This window comes from Lipotes vexillifer, unplaced genomic scaffold (assembly GCF_000442215.2).
Source record: "Lipotes vexillifer unplaced genomic scaffold, Lipotes_vexillifer_v1.1 scaffold352, whole genome shotgun sequence".
Lineage (NCBI taxonomy): Eukaryota > Metazoa > Chordata > Mammalia > Artiodactyla > Lipotidae > Lipotes > Lipotes vexillifer.
In genome coordinates, this window is record NW_006776684.1 from 1,370,966 (window position 1) to 1,393,038 (window position 22,073).

Sequence of the window (22,073 nt, forward strand, 5' to 3'; positions counted from 1 at the left end):
ACCAACTCAATATGGTCGTTGTATAAATAATCTATGCCAGGTGCCTTAGTACCTGGCACCTAGTAGTTCAATAATTGGTAACTGCTATTGTTTTTGTTAATTCTCTTAAGAAGCATTTTATAAATGAAAAATCCAGGTGTGTTAATGAAATGATGCGTGTAAAAGCCCTTGGAGCTCTCAGGAAGGCACAATACAGCTCTCGGCAGCTATTAGCACTATCAACATTATTATCCGCTTTTCATCAGAAAGTCAGTGGGTTTTGACAACAACATATATCTTGGAAGTAGCAAACTCACAAAACAGATAATCCACATCTACTTGCCACAATTCAAACAAGCTTGGAGGCTTGTTTATTCAACAGATTTCTTTGGAAATAAAAAGAGAACACATCTAGCCATTAGCATGTAGGGTAATCACCCAGCTGACGTTGTCAGGTCTAATTAAGGTGGAGAAAGCAGCACTGGGCCTGTCTCTTTACTGTGATGCTAGTTTCATGATCAAGTTCTCCTGCGGGATGAGTTATTTACCCTTGATCATATCCACATACTTCAGGTTATTTTTCTCTTTCCACCCATGTAATGTCTGACTTCTTATCAGAGAGAGGCCAGACCATCCGCTCAATTTTTCTGCAAATCTGATAAGAGAAAGAAAGTCAATATTTTACAGGTCTGGAAGGAGGGAAGACTTGGCTCCAGGAACTACTCTTCCTTTTGAGGATGAAAGAATCAGCAGTGCACTGGAATCTTGAAGTGCACCAGATTGAGAAAACTTTTCCTGGAAGACCTCACCCTCTATCTACTTACCCTTGGATCTGAGTCAGATCTGTATTTGATATCCAGGGTTCTGATAAGTCTATAGTTAAAACGGAAAATGGTGACCAGACAGTAGCACAGGCCCATCTTGTGCCATCTCAACACCTCTGGGGCTTCCCTGGTGGCGCAGTGGTTGACAGTCCGCCTGCCGATGCAGGGGACACGGGTTCGTGCCCCGGTCCGGGAAGATCCCACATGCCGCGGAGCGGCTGGGCCCGTGAGCCGTGGCCGCTGAGCCTGCGTGTCCGGAGCCTGTGCTCCACAACGGGAGAGGCCGCGGCAGTGAGAGGCCCGCGTACCGCAAAAACAATAAATAAATAAACCACCTCTGGATAGCACTGTTTTAGAAAATTGAATTAATGCCCCGAGTGGCCACATCTCTATGAAGAAGTCCACTCGTTGGGACCACACTCCACTTGGACAATCACGACCAGTTTCCAACAGTTCCCTGGAATTCTTGGTCTAGAACAAGTGCAAGATCAAGAGCACGAGGTCCCCAAGCAGAGTCATGTCTACAGATTTGCAGAAGGAGGGAAAAATGATAGCTGCCACCAACTGATGATCCACTTGGTCGTAGTATTGAATACAACTTTGTATAATTCCTCACTATCTGAAAGAGGATGAGTGGTCCTTCTCCGGTAATAACAGCAGCTATTATTTATTGAGTACCTTCTCTCAGCCGGAAAATGTGCTTCACATGTCTTATTTAATCTTCACAACTGCCTTGCAAGACATTATTATTATCTCCAGTTTAGAGAGAGGAAACTGACACTCTGGGAGCTTGGTAGTGCCCCTCAGGGTGGCACATGTAGGGTGGCAGGGCTGGGATCAAACCCCAGGTGGCCTGGTCTCAAAGCTCTCCTTTCATGGAACCTCACTGTTATCTAGGTCTCTCACTTCAGGACATAGAAATGGAGTATTTGCAACAGAAGTAAATTGGAAGTAGATTAGATACAAGGAAAACGTTTGGAACAGTGAGTATTGTGGAATGTTGAAATGGTTCATCATAAGAGTTGGTCATTGCTTTCTTTTAACCTATTTAAGATTGAAGGGTGGGGTTTATCATTATTGAGTGAATTTCAGTTTCTTCCTTGAAGTGGAGCTGGTACTTGTTAGATTAATTTCCTACCAAATATGTTTCCTCTTCACTTAGTTCCTCTGGCAGCTGCCCATTCCGGTTGGTTGGCTGTGATTAATCCTACAATCCAGCCGTAAAGATTCCCAAATTCTTGACTGAAACCAATAAAGACTAAATTGCACATTGTTTGGCATCTGAGTTACATGCAAGGGATGTAACGTTTGAATTGAACCAGCCTCCCTACTGCTCCTTGTTGCAAATTCCAGCCCCATTACTGATAGGCCAGCCCCGCCTGGAAAGGGTCCAGGGGGACTGGGCTTTGGGGTCCCCAACTCTGACCACAGCCTGAGTTGCACGCAAACGGCGCCTCTCTTCCAGCCCAAGCAGCTGTTCTGGAACAGCGACTGCACGCGGCGCTGCCGCTGTTTCCGGCGCAACCTGATCCAGTGCGATCCGCGCCAGTGCAAGTCAGACGAGGAGTGCGCGCTGCGCAACGGGGTGCGCGGCTGCTTCAGCACCAAGACCTCCTACTGCCTGGCGGCCGGCGGCGGCGTCTTCCGCACCTTCGACGGCGCCTTCCTCCGCTTCCCAGCCAACTGCGCCTTCGTGCTCTCCACCATTTGCCAGAAGCTCCCCGACATCTCCTTCCAGCTCATCATCAACTTCGACAAGTGGTCGTCCCCCAATCTCACCATCATTTCGCCCGTCTATTTCTACATTAACGAAGAGCAGATTCTCATCAACGACCGGCACACTGTCAAGGTGACGAGCCTGTCCTTGATTCTTAAGAAACATACTCTGGAACGTGGGCGTGTCTAGGGGGTTGTTTGCTGTGGTTTTCCGCGAGGTTTGAGGATAATAGGCTGTTGCTTCATACTTACCATACACCGATGACCAGATTTTAAAGAATGAAAATATAAAGATTCTATAAGCATAAGCGTGGGCCCCATTTAGTCCTTGACTAACGATTTCCAAAGGAAATGTACAGTGTCTCAGGGCTATAAGGTCTGTGTGGGTGCTGATAGAGCCTCAGGTGATAAAATGGTAGCTAAGTCAACTTTTACTCTGAATTAATTTGCAAAAAGCATCTCATTTGTTTTTAAGAGCCTTTAAAATTACTCTTGGCTCTGCCTACCTGTACCAAGACCCACTCTTTCGTCTTTGCCATCCTTTCTAGGAACTGAGAGAAGGCAAGTGTTTGCCTATAAACACAGCTACCTAAATAAAAATGGAAGGGAGATGCAAGAGGGAGGAGATATGGGGATATATGTATATGTTTAGCTGATTCACTTTGTTATACAGCAGAAACTAACAAACCATTGTAGAGCAATTATACTCCAATAAAGATGTTAAACAAACAAACGAACAAACAAAAACGGCAGGGAGGGATCATCCCTCGCTATGAGAGCGCCCCCTGATGACACACCAAGGGAAAGAAAACAGAGGAAGGATATGGTGGCTTTCTCTTAGGTTGGCCCTTCCCTTGGCCTGCTGCCTGGTTTCTTGTGAATCTTAGACCCGTATATAAATAAATGTGAATCTCCAACCCGCCCCCATGACTAGTACACCTCTCCAACTTGCATTCCTCCCATCCCTCCATTTAAGAAGATAATCTGCTCGGAACTAGTGGTGGTGACCCCCCAGCCTCTCAGCTAAACCAGGCTGTTCACAGCAGACAGACCAGAACCATGGAGTCAGCACCCCATACCCCGGGTTGCGGTTCCAGCTAGGGAGGGCCAGGGAGAGAGCCAGCACTCGCATAGGAGCATTTTTGGAATTGAGTGTTACTGTATCTGCTTTCTACCACCGGCTCAGATAATTGTGCACTGGGAGTATCTTTATTTGAAGAGTCATCAAGTAGCTTAGTATCCAGCATTAGGGAAAAGACTGGCAGTATTTTTCAGGCTTGAAAGGAAAAGTCTGGATTTTAATACTGGTTTGTAACGTCAATGAAAGCTGCTACTGTTTTCGACACTCCAATTCCTTTTGCAAATTGGCCCACATAGACACAACTGCATTGGTCCAGAATACAGCAGCAAGAAAGTGAAAAGGGACCACATGACAGCAAAACTGACATTGTGCTGAATAAAATACCCCCCAGCCACTAAAATAGTAAAGAATCATATTTTTTAAAGGCTTCTGCTTTTTTTAAGAAATGAAAGTTACTAATAACCTGGGTGGGGGGGAGAAGAATTTATTTTGTAAAGTACAGGAAAGGCATGTTATGTTCTGTCCTAAGGGCTAAGAAAAAAAGAAACTGTTATAAAGCAAGAAAATGACAAATGGAGAAAATACTGTGCCTATAGGACCTCTGGGAGGGTACCTCCTGTTTCAACCTTATAAACAAGAAAACAATTAACATAGCAATGATCCCCAGGTTCATTTTAACCGTGTTAGACCCTCCTTAGCACAGGATTGGGATTTCGTTTTCAGTAATTGGTTTATGCTAGAGAAAGTTTTATACAAAAATCCAGCCATTTGTTGTGAGTTATACTTTTCCATCATTTTTTTTTTGTAACTCTCTGCCTCCATATTTTGCTTCTTTGGGGGGAACTGTGGACAGTTAGATGAGTGAGTACTCAAATTCTAGGGCAGGGGTCAGCAAAATATGAAATTCAGCCAAATCTCCTTGCTGCCTGTTTTTGTAAATAAAACTTGAGTGGAACACAGCCTCACTCATTTAGTTACTATTGTCTCTGGCGGCTTTCCTGCCACGAGGACAGAGTTGACAGAGGTCATATGGGCCGCAAAGCCTAAAATATTTACTCTGGCCCTTTACAGTGAATGTTTGCCAGTCCCTGCTTTGAGGGTCATATACTTTTTCTTTCTCCTTTGACAGGTGAATGGCACACAAGTGAATGTTCCGTTTATAACCGGGTTGGCAACCAAAATCTACAGCAGCGAGGGGTTCCTGGTGATCGACACCAGCCCTGACATCCAGATACACTACAATGGTTTCAACGTAATAAAAATCAGCATCAGTGAGAGGCTGCAGAACAAAGTGTGTGGCCTTTGTGGCAACTTCAATGGGGACTTAACCGATGATTACGTGACCCTGCGGGGGAGGCCTGTGGTGAGCAGCGTGGTGCTGGCCCAGAGCTGGAAAACCAACGGCATGCAAAAGAGGTGAGAACCTCCAGCCGCTAGACTCAGGGGCCCCAGTCCTCCCACGTCCGTGACACGTGTTGCTGAGGAAGGGACTTTGTACAGCATCACCCTTCCGGACTCCTACAAAGAGCTAAGCTGAAGGTCTTTGGAGTTTTCATCATACAAATAGGCACAGCAGTTTCTTGAACAGCAGAGGGAGGAACTAGGCTTAGATGATAAAAGTCTAAATTTCTGTGTCATCCAGCCCTTGGCTAAACAGAAGAGTGTGCCCAAGATTAGAATTCTGAAACCTTGGCCAGCTGCCCGACTTCAACTGGGCACCCCTGCTGGGGGGTGGGATTAAGATTTAACCCAGGAGATGAGGGCTATCCCTTGCTCCCCAGTGCTGAGACTGTGTGTCTGTGACTCTTACCAGAGGCTTGGTTTTGTGCAGGTACAAGTTGGTGGGAATCAAGAAAACTTTTTTAAAAGCAGCAGTCCGCGAGGGTATTATCAGGCCCCTCTCTGGCCAGCTGAAATAGAATGAGCTAAACAAGTTACTCCAAAGGTGTTTAATTTAGGGCCCTTCTGGGCTGCTGAATTATGTTAATTCCTCTCAGGATCTATAGATATGCTTCTCTTTCCTGGCATTTCTTTGCTTGTACAATGGTTCTGTCCCCTTGTGCTTTAATACACCAAACATCAGCTAAATTCCCAGATGTGAAAATGAGGCTCCAAACCCTATTTGACCCTTCTGCAGGTGTAAACCGAAAAATGTGCCATAAATTAAACTATCCTGTGAATTATGGGACCCAGAGCTGGAAAGAACCTTGGGCACCATCTGGTCCAGTCTCTTTTCTAGGTGAAACAGAGGCTAGAGTGGAATGATTTACGTTGAGGGGGTCCTATAAGTGGCAAAGCCAGGATTAGATTCCAGAATTCCTAACGTGATGCTTTCTCTAAAATGTCACTTCTAGGGCCCACAGTTAGAAAAATGACTACTTTGCACATTTAAGCTATTCTGGGGCTTCCAAAGGTGAGCAAGCTTCAGTTCCTCCTGAGGAATTATGAGTCTGTTTAAGCTTCCTTTCCCTTCCTTTCTTCCTTTTTTTCTTCCTTTATAAACGATTTCAGCCTGACACCAATTTTCTTGTGATGATTTTACTTTCGGTCTCTGACAGCTAAACTGGAACTGGTTGAGAAGTTTCTGGACTTCCTTTCAAATCTTTAATTCTACCAACTGTCGTTGCTATTATTATTAATAGTGATAGTAACTATTATTATTATTGGTGGTGGTTATTATATGAACACCCGTTAATAGTTATTGTATCAGTTATATCAAAGGTTAATGGTCATTGGGCTTCCCTGGTGGCGCAGTGGTTGAGAGTCCGCCTGCTGATGCAGGGGACACGGGTTTGTGCCCCGGTCCGGGAAGATCCGGCATGCCGCGGAGCGCCTGGGCCCGTGAGCTATGGCCGCTGAGCCTGGGCGTCCAGAGCCTGTGCTCCGCAACAGGAGAGGCCACAACAGTGAGAGGCCCGCGCACCGCAAAAAAAAAAAAAAAAAAAAAAAAAAAAAAAAAAAAAAAAAAAAAAAAAAAAAAAAAAAAAAAAAAAAGGTTAATGGTTATTATATCAATATCTACCTTTTGTCTGACACTTTGGCTACCAGTCCATCATCTCATTTTACCCTCACTTATCCCAGTGGCGTGACAACAGAAATTACCTTGACTTTCCTAAGGTCACATAGTCTGTTAGTGTTGGGATCAGCATCCCACACTAACTTCTGGGTTAGTTGAAAAGGGCACTGCCACGGTCTGCCCTTTCATCGGCCATCTTGGATACCTCGTTTTGCTTCCTCCCCTGACCAGACCTCTCGCCCCCAGCTGCAACGAGCTGCAGTTCTCCCAGTACGCGGCCATGTGTGACAACGTGCACATCCAGAAGATGCAGGGCGACGGCTACTGCCTGAAGCTCACGGACATGAAGGGCTTCTTCCAGCCCTGCTATGGGCTGCTCGACCCCCTTCCCTTCTACGAGTCCTGCTACCTGGACGGCTGCTACAACCACAAGAAGTACCAGCTGTGCGGCTCCCTGGCTGCCTACGGGGAGTCTTGCCGCTCCTTCGGGATCCTCAGCACTGAGTGGATTGAGAAAGAGAATTGCTGTAAGAGAATTATTTTATTTCTGCAGACCCTTTTCTAAGTTGAAAGCACAGCTTTGCCAGTGGCATCACTGTGTCCAGGGCTGGCTGGCTGGTCTGCATCTTGACCCATAGATCTGCTTCCAGGGTTGGAGGGTGGAGAGCTGTGAGCTGTAGCAGATTTCATGGGGCGCATTTTCAGTGGAGCCTGACTCCCCTCTAAGTGCCTGACCAGTTATGGAATTTGGAACACCAGCTGGGGAAGGTGAGGTTCTCTGGGTTGGAGGAACACCGGTGTAGTTAGTGACTTTAAGATAGCCGGACAGAGTATAGGATTCCTGATTGATTTCAGTGCCCCAAACTCAGCTCTACTTAACATGGCTCCCTTAACATGGGTCAGAGCCCAGATCAGAAAGAGAAGGCACATGGCAAGTGGCAAGTTGAGTTGGAATTGAGCTGGCTGTATCTGCCTGGTTGCAAGGAAGCCATGGTTGGATTCATAAAGGGATTATACATATATTACTGATGAAATAAAGATCTGTAGATCCTTGCATTTTTTTCCTGTAGTAAGAAAACTATTTTGATCTGCGTTATCCATTATTCTCTTTGTTCATTTTCTTACCATGTTAATCAAATACATGGAGCAAATAAATATGTACATAATCACACATAAATTTGTCACATCCATATATGTGTGTGCATATACATAATGATCAATCTGTCCCATGAACGCAGTATGACATTGCGGCCGACAGGATGTGAGCCTGTCCCTCGACATGCACCACCAACCCGATGTGCATACAGGTACTGCCATGAAAACTGGCCCTGTTCATTCCAAGACTGAGCGTGCACATCAGTAAATCTGCAGACCAAACCTGAGCAAGAGTAGGGATGCACTTAATTCAGAACCTGAAAACAATGTGGTTCATTAAAATATGCATTCAGTGACTTCAGAAACTCTTTAACAAGCAAATGACCCGTCTCTGTTAGCAAGCAACAGAAATAGTTTGTTTGATAACTTCACTATTTTACCCTGTTCTGTTAATAAACAATACTTTAAAAAACCTTAACTGTTTTGAACTTTAAAAATTGTCTGGATTTTTTTTTTTTAAGTATGAATTTTTGCTTTTAACCTTAAAACTTCCCTCTGAATTGGGCATGTTGTATTTGCCAAGTGGGAGGTGGACCACCATGTTTGTAAGTGAGGTTCTTTCCTTCCTGGAAGCTGTAACCTCCACACTTTCTTTCCCTTATTCTCTTGGGTGGTTTTCATATTGTGTTAATCAACCAGCACATTCATGGAGTGGCTGTTGTGTGCTTAGCACTGGTGTTAGGTGCTGAACCCACTGGGCAAGCAAAAGCGTCTTTACAAAAGGAAGCCTTTAAAAAGTAAGTGCATTTAACTGATGCTGATGGCTTTCCTTCAGTCGTCTTTCTAGGAATTAAGACAGGCTGATGCTCCGCCATACCTGTCCTCCCACGTATGATAGTTACTTAGCAGAGTGTCGGGAGAAGCATCTGCAGCTATGGGATAGCTCAGGGGTTTTGTTTTGTTTTTGAACTCTTGAAGAGAACTTGGCTCATGCTGGGATTGAATCATTGCTGTTTCTTCAACATTCATCATCATATGCCATGACGATGAGGATTATCACACCTGGATAGGGAGACAGTCTTTAAATAAAGAAGTGAGTGTCTACTAAATCCTAATCTTCTCTAAAAGGAAGTCGATAGAGATCTAATACTGAAAAATCAAGAAAAATAGTACACTGTGATATTTCGAGATATGGACGTAAAAACTAGAAGAATTAAAAGATTTTAAATAGTTGTCTCAGAAGCATTAGAACTGGAAGATAGGAAGATTGGGACATGGGATTGCCATTCTTCAATACAGCATTATTTGACTTTTTACCAGTATTATTTTGATAAAAGTAAAAATTAAATGAAAACAGTTTTTGCTTACCATTTACAAACATAGAGTTAAATACCCAAAGAAACCACCAAAAGACTTTTAAAATGACCAAGAAAAATAACTGGAAGTGGAGAGGGTCTAGGCAAGGGACTGCTATTTTTTACTTTAAGCTTCTCAGTACTACTTGATTATTATTATTTTTTTTTTTGCATGGCAATTTGACAAAACTTTAAAAATTAAAAATTTCCAAGGGAAAACAATTAGAAATAACAACTGAAATACGTAAGTGAAATGTGCTTCTGTTATATTGTGTCAAATCATCAGAAAACAAACTCATATCAAGAATAAAATAAAGAACTCAAAAAAAAAAAAAGTGAATGTCTAAAAGAAATGCTCTCAATTAGTAGTTCTCAAACTGAAATGTTGACGAGCTCACAGGCGGCCTATGGGCTCATCTGCTACAGAAATATTGTTTATAATCTGTTGGTGATGACACTTCACATACATTTGTATTTTACTTAGAGTTTTCCCCTTTTTGGTAAAACAGTACCATTAATCTAAGTCAATGCTGGTGAGTTGTGTGTAGATAGTTTGTCTATTTTTATAAAATTAAGTAGAAGTTTGTGGGGTAGCTGGACCATGAATCAAAAAAGACTAAGAAGTCCTGGTTTGAGGGACCTCTCTGGGACCTTACTGGCCCTAAAATCTTCATTGTTGACAAGTACTTGTTGAGCATCTACTATGAGGTGGCTGGGTGCTGGGAATCTAGAGGTAAATGGCTTGGACCCTACTCTATATAAATATAACGATACCAATGCATATGATTGTGGTACAGAGCAGGAAGTGCAGCAGTCTTGGGATGTCCTGGCAGTTAAGCGTGTCTGTGTATTCCATCTTCCCCACTTACCTTCACCTGTGTGTGACCTTGGGTGCATTTCAGCTGTGATGCCAAGTTACGATACTTAGCTAGCAGAGCTTGTAAGGGTCGGAAGAGGTAATGCCACCAAAGCATGAAGCACATAGCAAGGACCCAATTACTAGCTATCGTCATTATTTCCCGGAAGGCTGCCCTGTCTGTTGATTTGCATCTGCTATCTGACCACACCAGGTCCACTGAAGTGGCAAGTCCAGAGTGTGACCACATGCTGCCGTGTACTGGTGTGAAAATCAAGTTGTGTTTCTGTTTGTTTTCCTTTTTAGCAGGAGTGGTTGAAGATCCCTGTCTGGGGGCGGACTGTCCCAATCGAACCTGTGAGCTGGAAAACGGAGGGGAGCTGTGTGGCTGCATGGAGCCCCCTCCCTACGGAAACAGTGAGTGACACCTGCCGCCACCACCCCGCTCCCAGCCAGCCAGGCCCCACGGGAGATCCCTTTATGAATGTAGGAAGGCTTTCGGGTGGGAGCCCGCACATCCCACACTGTGGGTGAGAAGCCCAAGTAACGAAGCTTTCATGAGCATTTAAGCAGAACAAGGAAGGAACCCGACCTCTTCAAAGCAGGCTAATGTTCGTTTCCTTGTAGCTACATCCTTTTCTTCAATAAATGATAACACGCAAATTTGGACATGCATAGAATCAGCCAGCTCCATCTGAGGCCATGTTCAACATCAGAGGGATCCAAACTGATCTTTTAGACTCACAGGGAGATAAGGTGGTTTGACGAAAACATGAAAGAATCAGGACGAGAGTGCCAGGTGCTGTAAGACGTGTTTAAAGCCAGCTTTATCTGGCCCGAAGCTTTTCGGTGGGTCCTGAAGAAAACAGAAATGTTGAAGCAAACGGCAAACAACTAGGACTCCAGGTAGGAGTCCCCTTAAGGTAGGAATGGCCTTGTCCCCTGGCCAAGAGCACGCTCGTTTTGTCGGCTTGTGGGGGACCTGCTTTGCTTCCCAGCTCCGTGTCCTTGGCTGAACTGAGGAACTCAGAAGGCACATGCCACGTTTAGCGTCATCAGAGAATGAAAGCCTGGTTGACCAGAAGGCTCCACAGAAGGGGACCACATGTGCTGTTCAAAGGCTTCACCTAAGCAGATAAAAACGTTTCTCTCCGTTTCTTTAGTGCTTATTAGCCTGTGTTTGTGTACTCACGGAAAATGTCCATTGGCGCATTCCATTTCAAAAAACAAGAGCTCCTAGTGCCGGCCTGGGTACCAGCTGGGCTGTGGAGTGGCCTGACCAGGGCTGCCCTCACTTGGGGCACGTTCTTTAGCCAGGCCACAGTGAGCCAGATGCGGTATGGAGCTTACGGACAGTAGCTACCACCAAAGCGGGGCGGAAATCCTGGGTTTAGGAAGAAAAGATCAAAGACGCTTTGTATAGCATTTTCATTTTTAAAAGAAAGGCTCTCTGGGGACTTCCCTGGTGGTCCAGTGGTTAAGACTCCTCGCTTCCAATGCAGGGGGCGTGGGTTCGACCCCTGGTCGGGGAACTAAGATCCCACGTGCCGCACAGCATGGACAAAAAAAAAAAGCCCTAGCATTGCCAAAGTTATTGGTTTGAATGAGTTCATATACTCGTTTAGTTTGATCAGAGCTTCATTAGAAATGCTGCAGCCTCTGTGTGAAGCCCATCAGCCTTTTCTAAAGAGAATGGGGTGCTTTGCCCACCAACACAGCAAGACCAACTCCCACTGACGTGCCTTTCATAATGTTTCCCCACAGACTCCCACGACATCATTGACGCAGAGGTGACCTGCAAGGCTGCCCAGATGGAAGTGTCCATATCTAAGTGCAAACTCTTCCAGCTCGGCTTCGAGAGGGAGGGTGTGCGGATCAATGACAGGCAGTGCACCGGCATTGAGGGAGAGGACTTTATCTCCTTTCAGATCAACAACACCAAAGGGAACTGTGGAAACATTGTGCAGGTGAGGAACGAGGGCAGGAAAGAGCACCTGGCTGAGGTGGTGACAGCTCCAGGTGTTTGCACATTGATTGTTCTTAAGCCAGCTTCAGGGGTTCGACTTAGAAACATGCTCCTTGGAAAGCAGCAAGAGGGATGCGCGAAATGAAGGACAGCAGGAGTATAATCATTGGGTGCTAAGTGGTTGAACTGAAAGCACGATAAGTGACGTGCTTCCTTCCCTGGTTTGCGCCGTCTGCTGTCCTTTGCCCTGCATGTTGACACATGTTTTTACCTCTCTCATGCTTCTGTTGTTCTTCCAGGTAAAGACAGCTGGGTTCAGCTATTTCAGGGTGTAAGGGTGTCCCAGACATCACTTAACAGTTGGCTGCAGAAATACAGCAAGGTCACAACATTTTGTGTCGGGTTATCCAATTCATAGGTTAGCAAAGCATCTCACTTCTCTTCCTCCTGTGCCTTCCTACTGTCTTTTTTTGATAACTGTGTTCATTAACACTTTTTATCAGGGAGTGAGAGGTGCAAGACGGTGAAACGTGCGTGTGTTCATTTTGGTACTTGTGGGTTGTCTGGTACAAGATTTGGCGGAGGCTGGATTTTGAATTAAGACTTGAAAGAGAAGATATATATTTACCTCAGGACGGCAATACTTCATGCTGTCCCCAGCTTGGGTTCCCACAGATAACTGGGGACTGGCTGTACTTAGAATTCAGTGGTACATGAAATCACCCTCCATGGGCATTCAAGGTTATCAGACTGAAGGGTGCTGTTGACATCTATTTAATACTTTTTTTCTAGTAAGTGCTGAGACTAGCTCCATCCTGATTTATATTGGCCTCTGGGTTATATATGAAATGAAGCCATTTTTCCACTTTCTGGCCCGTGGATTTGGAATGCAAGCCACATACTTGCGCCCAGATTTAATGATTTCTGACCTCCCTTTGCTTTGCAGTCCAATGCCACTCATATCATGTATAAAAACACCATTTGGATAGAAAGTGCCAACAATACTGGCAACATCATCACCAGGGACAGGACGATCAGTGTGGAATTTTCATGTGCTTATGAGCTGGATATCAAGATCTCCTTGGACTCTGTCGTGAAGCCTATGCTAAGGTAGAGAATCTCATGGGATGTGCATGTTGCTCTGTCTTTTCCTTGACAGTTAAGGTTAGCACAGTCAAAACTGCTAGCATCTGTCTTTGAAGCACTAGGGAGAGAATAATTCATATTTTCTGAACCTAGATGCCTTAGACCAGCATTGTTCGACAGAACTTTCTACAGTGATGGGAATGTCCTACATCAGTACTGTCCAATACAGTAGCTGTATGTAGCCACTGAGCACTTGAAATGTGCCAGGGGGAGAGAGGTGCTGAGGAAGTGAATTTTTAATTTTAATTAAAATTAGATTTAATTATTTAAGTTTAATTATTAGACTTTACTACTCTCTGCTTGGCCTTCCCTCTGCATTTTCAGCCTGGAAAACGGTAAGTAATTGAATAAATAACGTTGCTTGGGGTTCCCCGACTTATGACTGTTTCTCTTGTAGCGTCATTAACCTGACAGTTCCAACCCAAGAAGGCAGCTTCACCACCAAGATGGCGCTCTACAAAAATGCCTCCTACAAACATCCATACCGCCAGGGCGAGGTGGTGCTGACGACTCGAGATGTGCTGTATGTAGGGGTCTTTGTGGTTGGAGCCGATTCCACGCACCTGATTCTGACGCTGAACAAATGCTACGCCACCCCCTCCCGCGACAGCAACGACAAGCTCCGATACTTCATCATTGAAGAAGGGTGGGTAGCCTCTTCTCGGAGGACAGTCTCAGAGCCTTTAGTATTAGATTTGTCTACATTGTTTTTTAGGGACGAGAATGGGAACTAACATTTGTTGACGACCTACAGGGCCAGCATTTTGCACCCAAGAACTATCTAATCCTGATGACAACGTATGAGGTAGATACTATAAGCCCCATTTTACAGATGAGAAGGCTGAGGCTTAGTGAATCAAGCAGTGCTTAAAATCCACAGCAATTTAGTGGTAGATCACCAGTTCCATGTGGCATTAACTACAAAATGCTTTACTCTCAATGTGACCCAAGAGGGCATTCTGTCCTGCCTACTTGAATTTCAATCTGAGTTGAATGTGGATTACCTGCAAACGAAAGGATGTAAGGAGAATAACTAAAGGTTGGTGAATAGGACATCTATGAAAATTAAAAAGGGATTAGAATAATAGCTTATAAACTTTTTTTTTTTTTTTTTTTACTTACCAGTATATGCCCAGCACCTAGCACATTTCCTGAAACAGAGTGGTTATGCAACAAAATTGTTGAATGAATGAATAAATGAATGGGTGAATGAAAAAGAAGAAAAGACTGTGGACCAAACAACAACCATGATAATTATCTTTATTTTATAAACATACTTACTGGTTTTGTCAAGCAACAATACTTTTTTATTGCATACATAATTTATATACAATATAATATACTTGCTCTAAGTGTAAAATTCAATGATTTTGAGTAAATTTACAGAGAAGTGCAACCATCACCATAATCTAATTTTGGAACATTTCCATCATCCCAGTACCATAATTCTTAAAAGCAGTTGACTATGTTAATCAAAATTCTTTCTCTTATAAGTGGCAGAGACCATTTCAAACTAGCTTATGCAAAAGCAAGGCACTTAATGGTTACAAAACCAAATCACGTTAAGCAGATGCGGCTTCAGGGATTGGGTCCAGGAAGCCGGATGCTGTCGACTCCCTCCCTCCCTCTATCCCTTGCTCTCTGTTTCTCTGTCTCAGTCACTGTCCCTCTCTGTCTCTGTCTCTCTCATTGACCTCGTTAGACACTGGCATTTTTTTCAGCATTGTAACCGCCCGGAGTGAGCATTCCTTCTAACCCCAATTCAGGGGATCCCTGAGAAGGAGTATGATTAGCCTTTCTTGGATGGATCTCGTCTGCCTTGTTTGGAGGAGATGCAACATTAAATTGCCTGGTGTTGGGGAGGACAAAGTTTTTCTTGACCCTCTTAGGGTTCCTGGCTGGGTCTGAACATTAAGTGGACAAAGACAGATTAGCAGGAAAAAAGCATAACATTTATCTAATGTAAGTTCTACGTGCCATGGGAGTCTTCATAAGGAAACGAAGACTCGAAGAAACAGTTCGCGCCGAGTATTGTTATGCCCGCTTTGGGGAAGAGTGGACAGTCGTGCAGAAGGTCAAGGTATGTGGTAATTGTAGTAAATTGCGGGGAATCTTAGCCAGACTGTTCAGTTTCATCTCAGTGTCCCTTTGTCTTCAGAAATAAGGATGCTCCTTTCCTTCTGGTATAGGGAGGGCACCTCTCACATAAGGGCTTTATGACCTGTCTCAGGTGGGAAGAGTGACTTTCCTGGTTCTGCCATTTTCTCAAACTCCTTCAGCTTAAAATAGTCAAGGTGCCAGGTTTGGGGGTAGTGTTTCTTGAACCCTATCCCAGGCCTGAGTCAGCATCCCTCCCTGGAGTGGCCAGGGAGTGCTATGGATACTGTGATTAGCCTTAAAGTTGGGGAAGGAAGGAATGGTTCTCCCAAAGAAGGAGAGTATGGTTCTAGGCAGACAAACAATAAGTAGCTACTGTTCTGCGCACGGACAGGCTCAGAGCCTGTACGCAGCTCGCCCGAGGACACCCAACCAGCAAGGGGCAGAGGAAGAACTCTTTCAAGCACCAAGACGCATCAACTCCCTGCCTGGCCAGCTGTGGCCTGTGGCCTGCGTTGCTGAGGCACAGAGTGGGATTTTCAGCAAAGGCCTCATGCAAGGCACTATCTTTTTGAGTCTTTTTAGCCTCCCTAGAGGCAGAGGGAAGGACTTGGTGACTGTGTGGTATCTTAACAGGCCCAGATGCTCTGGCTAACATCACAGGTCTCCGTTTCTTCCTCTGTTCCCTTCCTCTCCCTCCCCCTCCCCCCGCCCCAGCCATGGCCCTTTCCCAAAGTAAAAGAGCTACGATCTGAGCCGCTGTACAACAAACCCGGGTGGGCAGGCTTGGGCCGCCTCTGAAGGACACTGTGGCATTTAGCATTTTTTAAATAGTATTTAATGGAGTTGACCCAGAGAGGGAGAATAAGTGAGCGGGTTCATAAATCTCAGCTCCCCCCAGGGTCTACATGAAGGTCTTCAAATTAAACTGTTGTTGGGTGTGAAGTAATTTCATCGTGTGAGAGAATTTAATTCATGAGTCCTCTTGACCTTTCTTGGAGGGATGTGGTTATTGGTTTTTCCCAGTGAGCTTACGGGAAAACTGCTGCCCAGTGCTGAATGACTGAGCAGCAGGGTGGGGCCGCATCAGAATTTGGGGGGAGGGGCCAGCCGCTCCTCTCCAGCTACGTTGGGGGCAGAGATGCCACCGCCATCTACCAGTGATGCCAAGGTCTGGGCACACGAAGGTCGCTTCTCTGTTCTCTTCAAGTGCCCAGAGGAAAGGACACTTGTTCCTCTGCTAGTGGACAGAGGATTCTAGTGCTCGGTTTGTTTGTCCCCCTAAGGCGGCATCCAGACGGCCTGTCCCTGCTTCCCGAGGCCCCTTCCTTCCGCTTCCTGTTCTTCTGACACTTAAACCTCGAATCATCTCTCTGGGAGTTGGGGGTCTAGTTAAGACGGAAGGTCTGCGTGAAGACTGGAGGGCTGAGAATGTTGTAGAATCCTTGAACCAGTTTAGATTATTCAAATGAGTCACAGTGACAAGGAAAAGTATGGCAAGTAAGTTTTTGTTTCAAAGCATTTAGGAAACTATTGCCTTATGGACTAACTACCAAACTGAATAGGTGTGGGAATGCTGAAGGATAACTTCAATTTTTAATTTTCCTTATCACGAGGTTACTGAATCCTGGGAGCCAGGGGAAGGAAACATAAGGAAAAGAGTCACCCTTTTTATCTCGATAAGATCGTTTTAAAGAGCTTCTTGGCCGTAGTGGGCCAACCTTGGCCATGGAAGCACAATTCATTCATTCAGTCACTGATTCATCCAGTCTAAAAAAAAAGATTTTTTTTTTTGGTCTAAAAATTAAGTATAATTTTAATACCGTATTTCAAACAAAACGGTTCTGAGAGTTAATACTGTACGTAATGTTTCAAAAGTAAAAATACGGCTTTATATATACACATACACGTTCTCTCAGAGCTGAAAGACGGGTCATAGCTTTTATTGCTTCTCAGGCAAATATTTGTGTGAGTTTGACTAAAGAGCATCTAAGTATTCTTTTAAATTTATTTTTCATTTTTATTTATTGTTTTACAGTACGTCCTTGTTGGTTATCTATTTTAAATATAGCAGTATGTACATGTCAACCCCAAACTCCCAATCTGTTCGTCGCCCCCAGCCTTCCCCCCACCCCGGTAACCATAAGTTCTTTCTCTAAGTCTGTGAGTCGATTTCTGTTTTATAAATAAGTTCACTTGTATCACTTTTTTTAGATTCCACATATAAGCAGAATATCATATATTTATCTTTCTCTGTCTGACTTACTTCACTTAGTATGATAATCTCCAGGTCCATCCATGTTGCTGCAAGTGGCATTATTTCGTTCTTTTTAATGGCTGAGTAATATTCCATTGTATATATGTACCACATCTTTTAAAATACTTACTGTGTGCCCTCCAGTGTGTTGGAGACACAGTGAGGACTACACCTTGGTTCCTGAACCCCAGGGGCTCAGCAGGGTGTTGTTGGCAAATCCAGGCAAAGCCACCTGTTCCTGCCTGGTCAGGGCATGTGTATATAGGAGGGGGAGCCACAGATGGGCACTGGAGAAAGAGCAGGGTTAGTTAGTAGCGGAAGGAGTGCAGAGAGGCTTCCAGGTGGGGGAAATAGTACATGAAAGACCCTGGGGCATAAGAGACTGTGGTCCATTTAAGAAACTCTAACAGGTGGAGGCGAGATACCTGTGTCCCTGCCTGTTGGCTCAGTACCGCAAGGAGAGGGGAAGGGAGTGATCTCTACATCAAAACAATCGTTCAGCTCATCTTTGACTGCTGGTCTGTCTTCTCCAGCTCCCACAAGTGAAAACAGATTTCCCAATAGAGCTTGAAAAAGGGGCCCCTGCGAAAACTGATAATTAACTGAAGAAAGTACAGAAGATGTAAGGACTCATCTTGTGTTTATTAAACTGATATCAGTAAAACACAGCATTGTGAGGGGGAGGAATGAGAAACGGGTGGGTAGGGAAATTGAGTGCAGGCCCGTGGTCATTTTGTTTTTAGCTGTAGTTAAGATCCTAATTTGAGGTGCTATTTGATGCTTTTCCAACAAACTGAAACTATAAGGGAGTCGTAGTAAATGACAGACACACACACTCCAGAGGTCACCTTCAAACGCAAAGGCATTTTTACCGTTCATGATGGTTTTTGTATGAAACATGAAAGTGTGAAGCAGAGAGTCCCTTTTTTCCGAATAGGTGTCAGAACATTAAAGACAACACCATTGGCATCGAGGAAAACGGTGTCTCCCTCACCTGTCGCTTCCACGTCACCGTCTTTAAGTTCATTGGGGATTACGATGAAGTCCATCTTCACTGCGCAGTGTCCCTCTGTGATTCAGAAAAGTACTCCTGTAAAATAGTAAGTGAGAGCGTGAAAATTCAGTGCTTAGCTTTATTTCTCTCAGTCCCAGTTTTCCCCACGTGGGGATCACGAATCCCGACGTCGGTGGCTCTTTAGAGTTCTTTAGGACTCACTGCACCTGGCAGTGGCTGAATTGGAACCATCTTCAGATGCCTAGGAGTGGCACTCATCTGTGCTGGAACAATAAAAGAGCAGGGTAGAATGATGACCATTTACTCCTTTTATCTGACTTAGAAATGTCAGTCTGGTGTTGGCATAACACTAGACCAGGGTTGCTCAAACCTCAGCACTACAGACATTTTGGACCAAATGATTCTTTGTTGTAGGGCTGCCCTGTACTCTGTAGGCTGTTTAGCAGCATCCCTGGCCTCTACCCAGTGGACCCCAGTATCACCTCCTCCCCATTTGCAACACCCAAAATGACTCCTGACTTTGCCCAGTGTCCCTCGGGGGGGCAAAATTAGCCCTGTCTGAGAACCAATATGCCAGAGTCTCAAGGAGCCTGGCCTGGCTGCATCTGAGGTGAGCGATGGGGCCAAGCTCCCCTCCACCACAGAAGCAAACTCCCGGGCTCAGGATACATTTTATCCAGGTGTCCTTTAGACAGGGATTATCCCACAGATCGTCCAAATCCACATCCAGGCCTGAGGCTCTGGAGGGGCTGGCGGGATGAGGTGACAAACCAATCATCTGGTCCATGCCAGGCTTACATCCCCACCACGTGTGGCTACGTCCCTAAGATTTTACTGCACTAGTACCTGGTCCCTAACCTTTAACATTGCAGCTTTATGCTCGCCCCAAGTTGGCCGAATCGAGATGTGAATTATGGTCAGAGCTACTTACAGATGCTGCTGCGTACATTATTGTCTGATCTGATACAGGATCCTCCTCCCTGGGAAGGGAGCCTCTTTGAATCTAATTCTAGTGTGGAGAATATATTTAATTCTGTTCAACATAAAGCCCCGAGTCCCAGTGGGCTCAGTGATCAAGAATGGATTGATTCTAATTAATCTGAGCTGCAGTAGTGCTCCAGGCTGAGCCACTGCCTCTTTTGGAGGTGGAAACGTGGTGAACAATAAGTTATCAGCTTAACTGCGTGCAATTTTCCCTCCGGTGTTCTGTCTTTCAGAATTGCCCTCAAAATTCCAGGATTGCCACAGCTTACACCAAGGGACCTAAAGAACAGATCATTTCAGTGGGACCTATTAGGAGAAAAAGTATGTATGTTCCCTAAAACACACTGTAAATGATGAAAACAGTGGGATTTGAAGGCTCGGGCTAAGTCTCGGGTGTGTTTTGCCTACTATGTGAATCTGGTGAACAAGGAGCTTAAGGACGCCAGTCTGGGGACCCCAGTTTGAGAAGCCTGCCTGCTTCCATAATGAAATCTTTTCACGGACAATTAAAAACTCATGACAGTACCGGGATTTTTTCCTTCCACTCCTCTCTTTAAGGCCTTGCCCTTAGATACGAGTTGAAGAGCTGGACTGTCTGCAGGTAACTTGTCCAGCGGCTCTTTTTCAGGGCTGGACTGGTGTGAGGACAACGGAGGGTGTGAGCAGATCTGCACGAGCCGGGTGGACGGGCCTCTGTGCAGCTGTGTGACGGGGACCCTGCAGGAGGACGGCAAGAGCTGCAGAGGTGAGCACAACTCCCGTTCAGGGCCGGCAGCTGGGGACATAGGAAGTCCTTGACCTCAGAAGGAGACAGTCCTATGTGAGGCCCACTCAGTCAGCAACTGATCTATGAGACTTCCAGAAAGTAAGAAGGAGAGAAGAGGAAAACGCCCAAGGAATTCTAGCATCATTTTGGTTTTTTTTTTTAAACCTTTTGGTCCCTGCTCTTTTATCTAAAAGATAAAAGTGATTTTTTAAAATATCTTTATTGGAGTATAATTGCTTTACAATGTTGTGTTACTTTCTGCTATATAACAAAGTGAATCAGCTATATGCATATGTATATCCCCATATGCCCTCCCTCTTGCGTCTCCCTCCCCGCCTCCCACAGCTCTAGGTGGTCGCAAAGCACCGAGCTGATCTCCCTGTGCTATGCGGCTGCTTCCCACTAGCTATCTATTTTATATTTGGTAGTGTATATATGTCCATGCCACTCTCTCACTACAGCTCAGCTTACCCTTCCCCCTCCCCGTGTCCTCAAGTCCATTCTCTACGTCTGCGTCTTTATTCCTGTCCTGCCCCTAGGTTCATCAGGACCATTTTGTTTGTTTGTTTTTAGATTCCATATATATGTGTTAGCATATAGTATTTGTTTTTCTCTTTCTGACTTACTTCACTCTCTATGACAGACTCTAGGTCCATCCACCTCACTACAAATAACTCAATTTCGTTTCTTTTTATGGCTGAGGAATATTCCATTGTATATATGTACCACATCTTCTTTATCCATTCATCCCATGATGGACACTTAGGTTGCTTCCATGTCCTGGCTATTGTAAATAGAGCTGCAATGAACATTGTGGTACATGACTCTTTTTGAATTATGATTTTCTCAGGGTATATGCCCAGTAGTGGGATTGCTGGGTCGTATGGTAGTTCTATTTTTAGTTTTTTAAGGAACCTCCATACTGTCCTCCATAGTGGCTGTATCAATTTACATTCCCACCAGGAGTGCAAGAGTGTTCCCTTTTCTCCACACCCTCTCCAGCATTTATTGTTTGTAGATTTTTTGATGATGGCCATTCTGACTGGTGTGAGATGATATCTCATTGTAGTTTTGATTTGCATTTCTCTAATGATTAATGATGTTGAGCATTCTTTCATGTGTTTGTTGGCAGTCTGTATATCTTCTTTGGAGAAATGTCTATTTAGGTCTTCTGCCCATTTTTGGATTGGGTTGTTTGTTTTTTTTGATATTGTGCTGCATGAGCTGCTTGTATAGATGAAGGTGATATTTAAAGAAGGAAGTTATCCAGCCATTTAAATACCAAATATTGGCCTTAGATCTGGCCCCGAGACTACCCGGGTTGAGCTGGGACTGGGGTGTGTGATCCAACAAACAAGGTTTCCTGCAATAGCCTTGGCTGCCAGGTATCCCTGGTACCCTCTAAGTTAGCAGGACTCTCCTAAAGGTTGGGTTAATTTCGCTTCCTTGCTGCCTGAGTCCAGGCCATTTGGAGAAAGTGGGCTCTTGGCAATGAAGAAAGTAGGTTCCTTTATTGGAATACCACAACGGTGTCTGATCCATGTCAAACAGGCATATTTTTTCCATAGGACTTACTATGTCTCTCTCTGTTCACAGCCTCTAATTCTTCCATTGAACTTCAAGTTTGGACGCTGCTTCTCATCATGACCCAGATTTCATTATGGCATTTTGTCTATACATCAGGCACCACCTCATAAGTAACTCAAGGTTGCTATATAAAGTACTGTAATTTACTTACTTCAACTCCCTGTAGGATAAAAGGTGCGTGCCCTTAAGTCAAAACCTATTTGAGATTGCCCACTGTCTCAAAGTGATGCCACCTGCCCCAAACGGTCAGGGTTCCAGAAAAGAGGGAAATGCCACGCTCCTCTTTCAAGGTATGCAACTGGGCTTCTAAAAGCCAGTTGTGGAAAACATATA

General features: G+C 44.7%; 1 protein-coding gene across 1 annotated transcript in view; it reads left to right on the forward strand.

The window, feature by feature from the left end:
- The window catches only part of TECTA (tectorin alpha), a 71,053-nt gene extending 49,203 nt beyond the window's left edge, over nucleotides 1-21,850 (forward strand). Inside the window, exons 13-23 of the mRNA XM_007450613.1 lie at nucleotides 2,269-2,652; nucleotides 4,730-5,016; nucleotides 6,848-7,143; nucleotides 10,229-10,339; nucleotides 11,687-11,889; nucleotides 12,835-12,998; nucleotides 13,432-13,680; nucleotides 18,326-18,488; nucleotides 19,621-19,708; nucleotides 20,016-20,132; nucleotides 21,750-21,850. Coding sequence (XP_007450675.1) covers nucleotides 2,269-2,652; nucleotides 4,730-5,016; nucleotides 6,848-7,143; nucleotides 10,229-10,339; nucleotides 11,687-11,889; nucleotides 12,835-12,998; nucleotides 13,432-13,680; nucleotides 18,326-18,488; nucleotides 19,621-19,708; nucleotides 20,016-20,132; nucleotides 21,750-21,850 — 2,163 coding nt within the window. The remainder of the gene's footprint in view (nucleotides 1-2,268; nucleotides 2,653-4,729; nucleotides 5,017-6,847; nucleotides 7,144-10,228; nucleotides 10,340-11,686; nucleotides 11,890-12,834; nucleotides 12,999-13,431; nucleotides 13,681-18,325; nucleotides 18,489-19,620; nucleotides 19,709-20,015; nucleotides 20,133-21,749) is intronic.
- The last annotated feature ends 223 nt before the right edge of the window (nucleotides 21,851-22,073 follow it).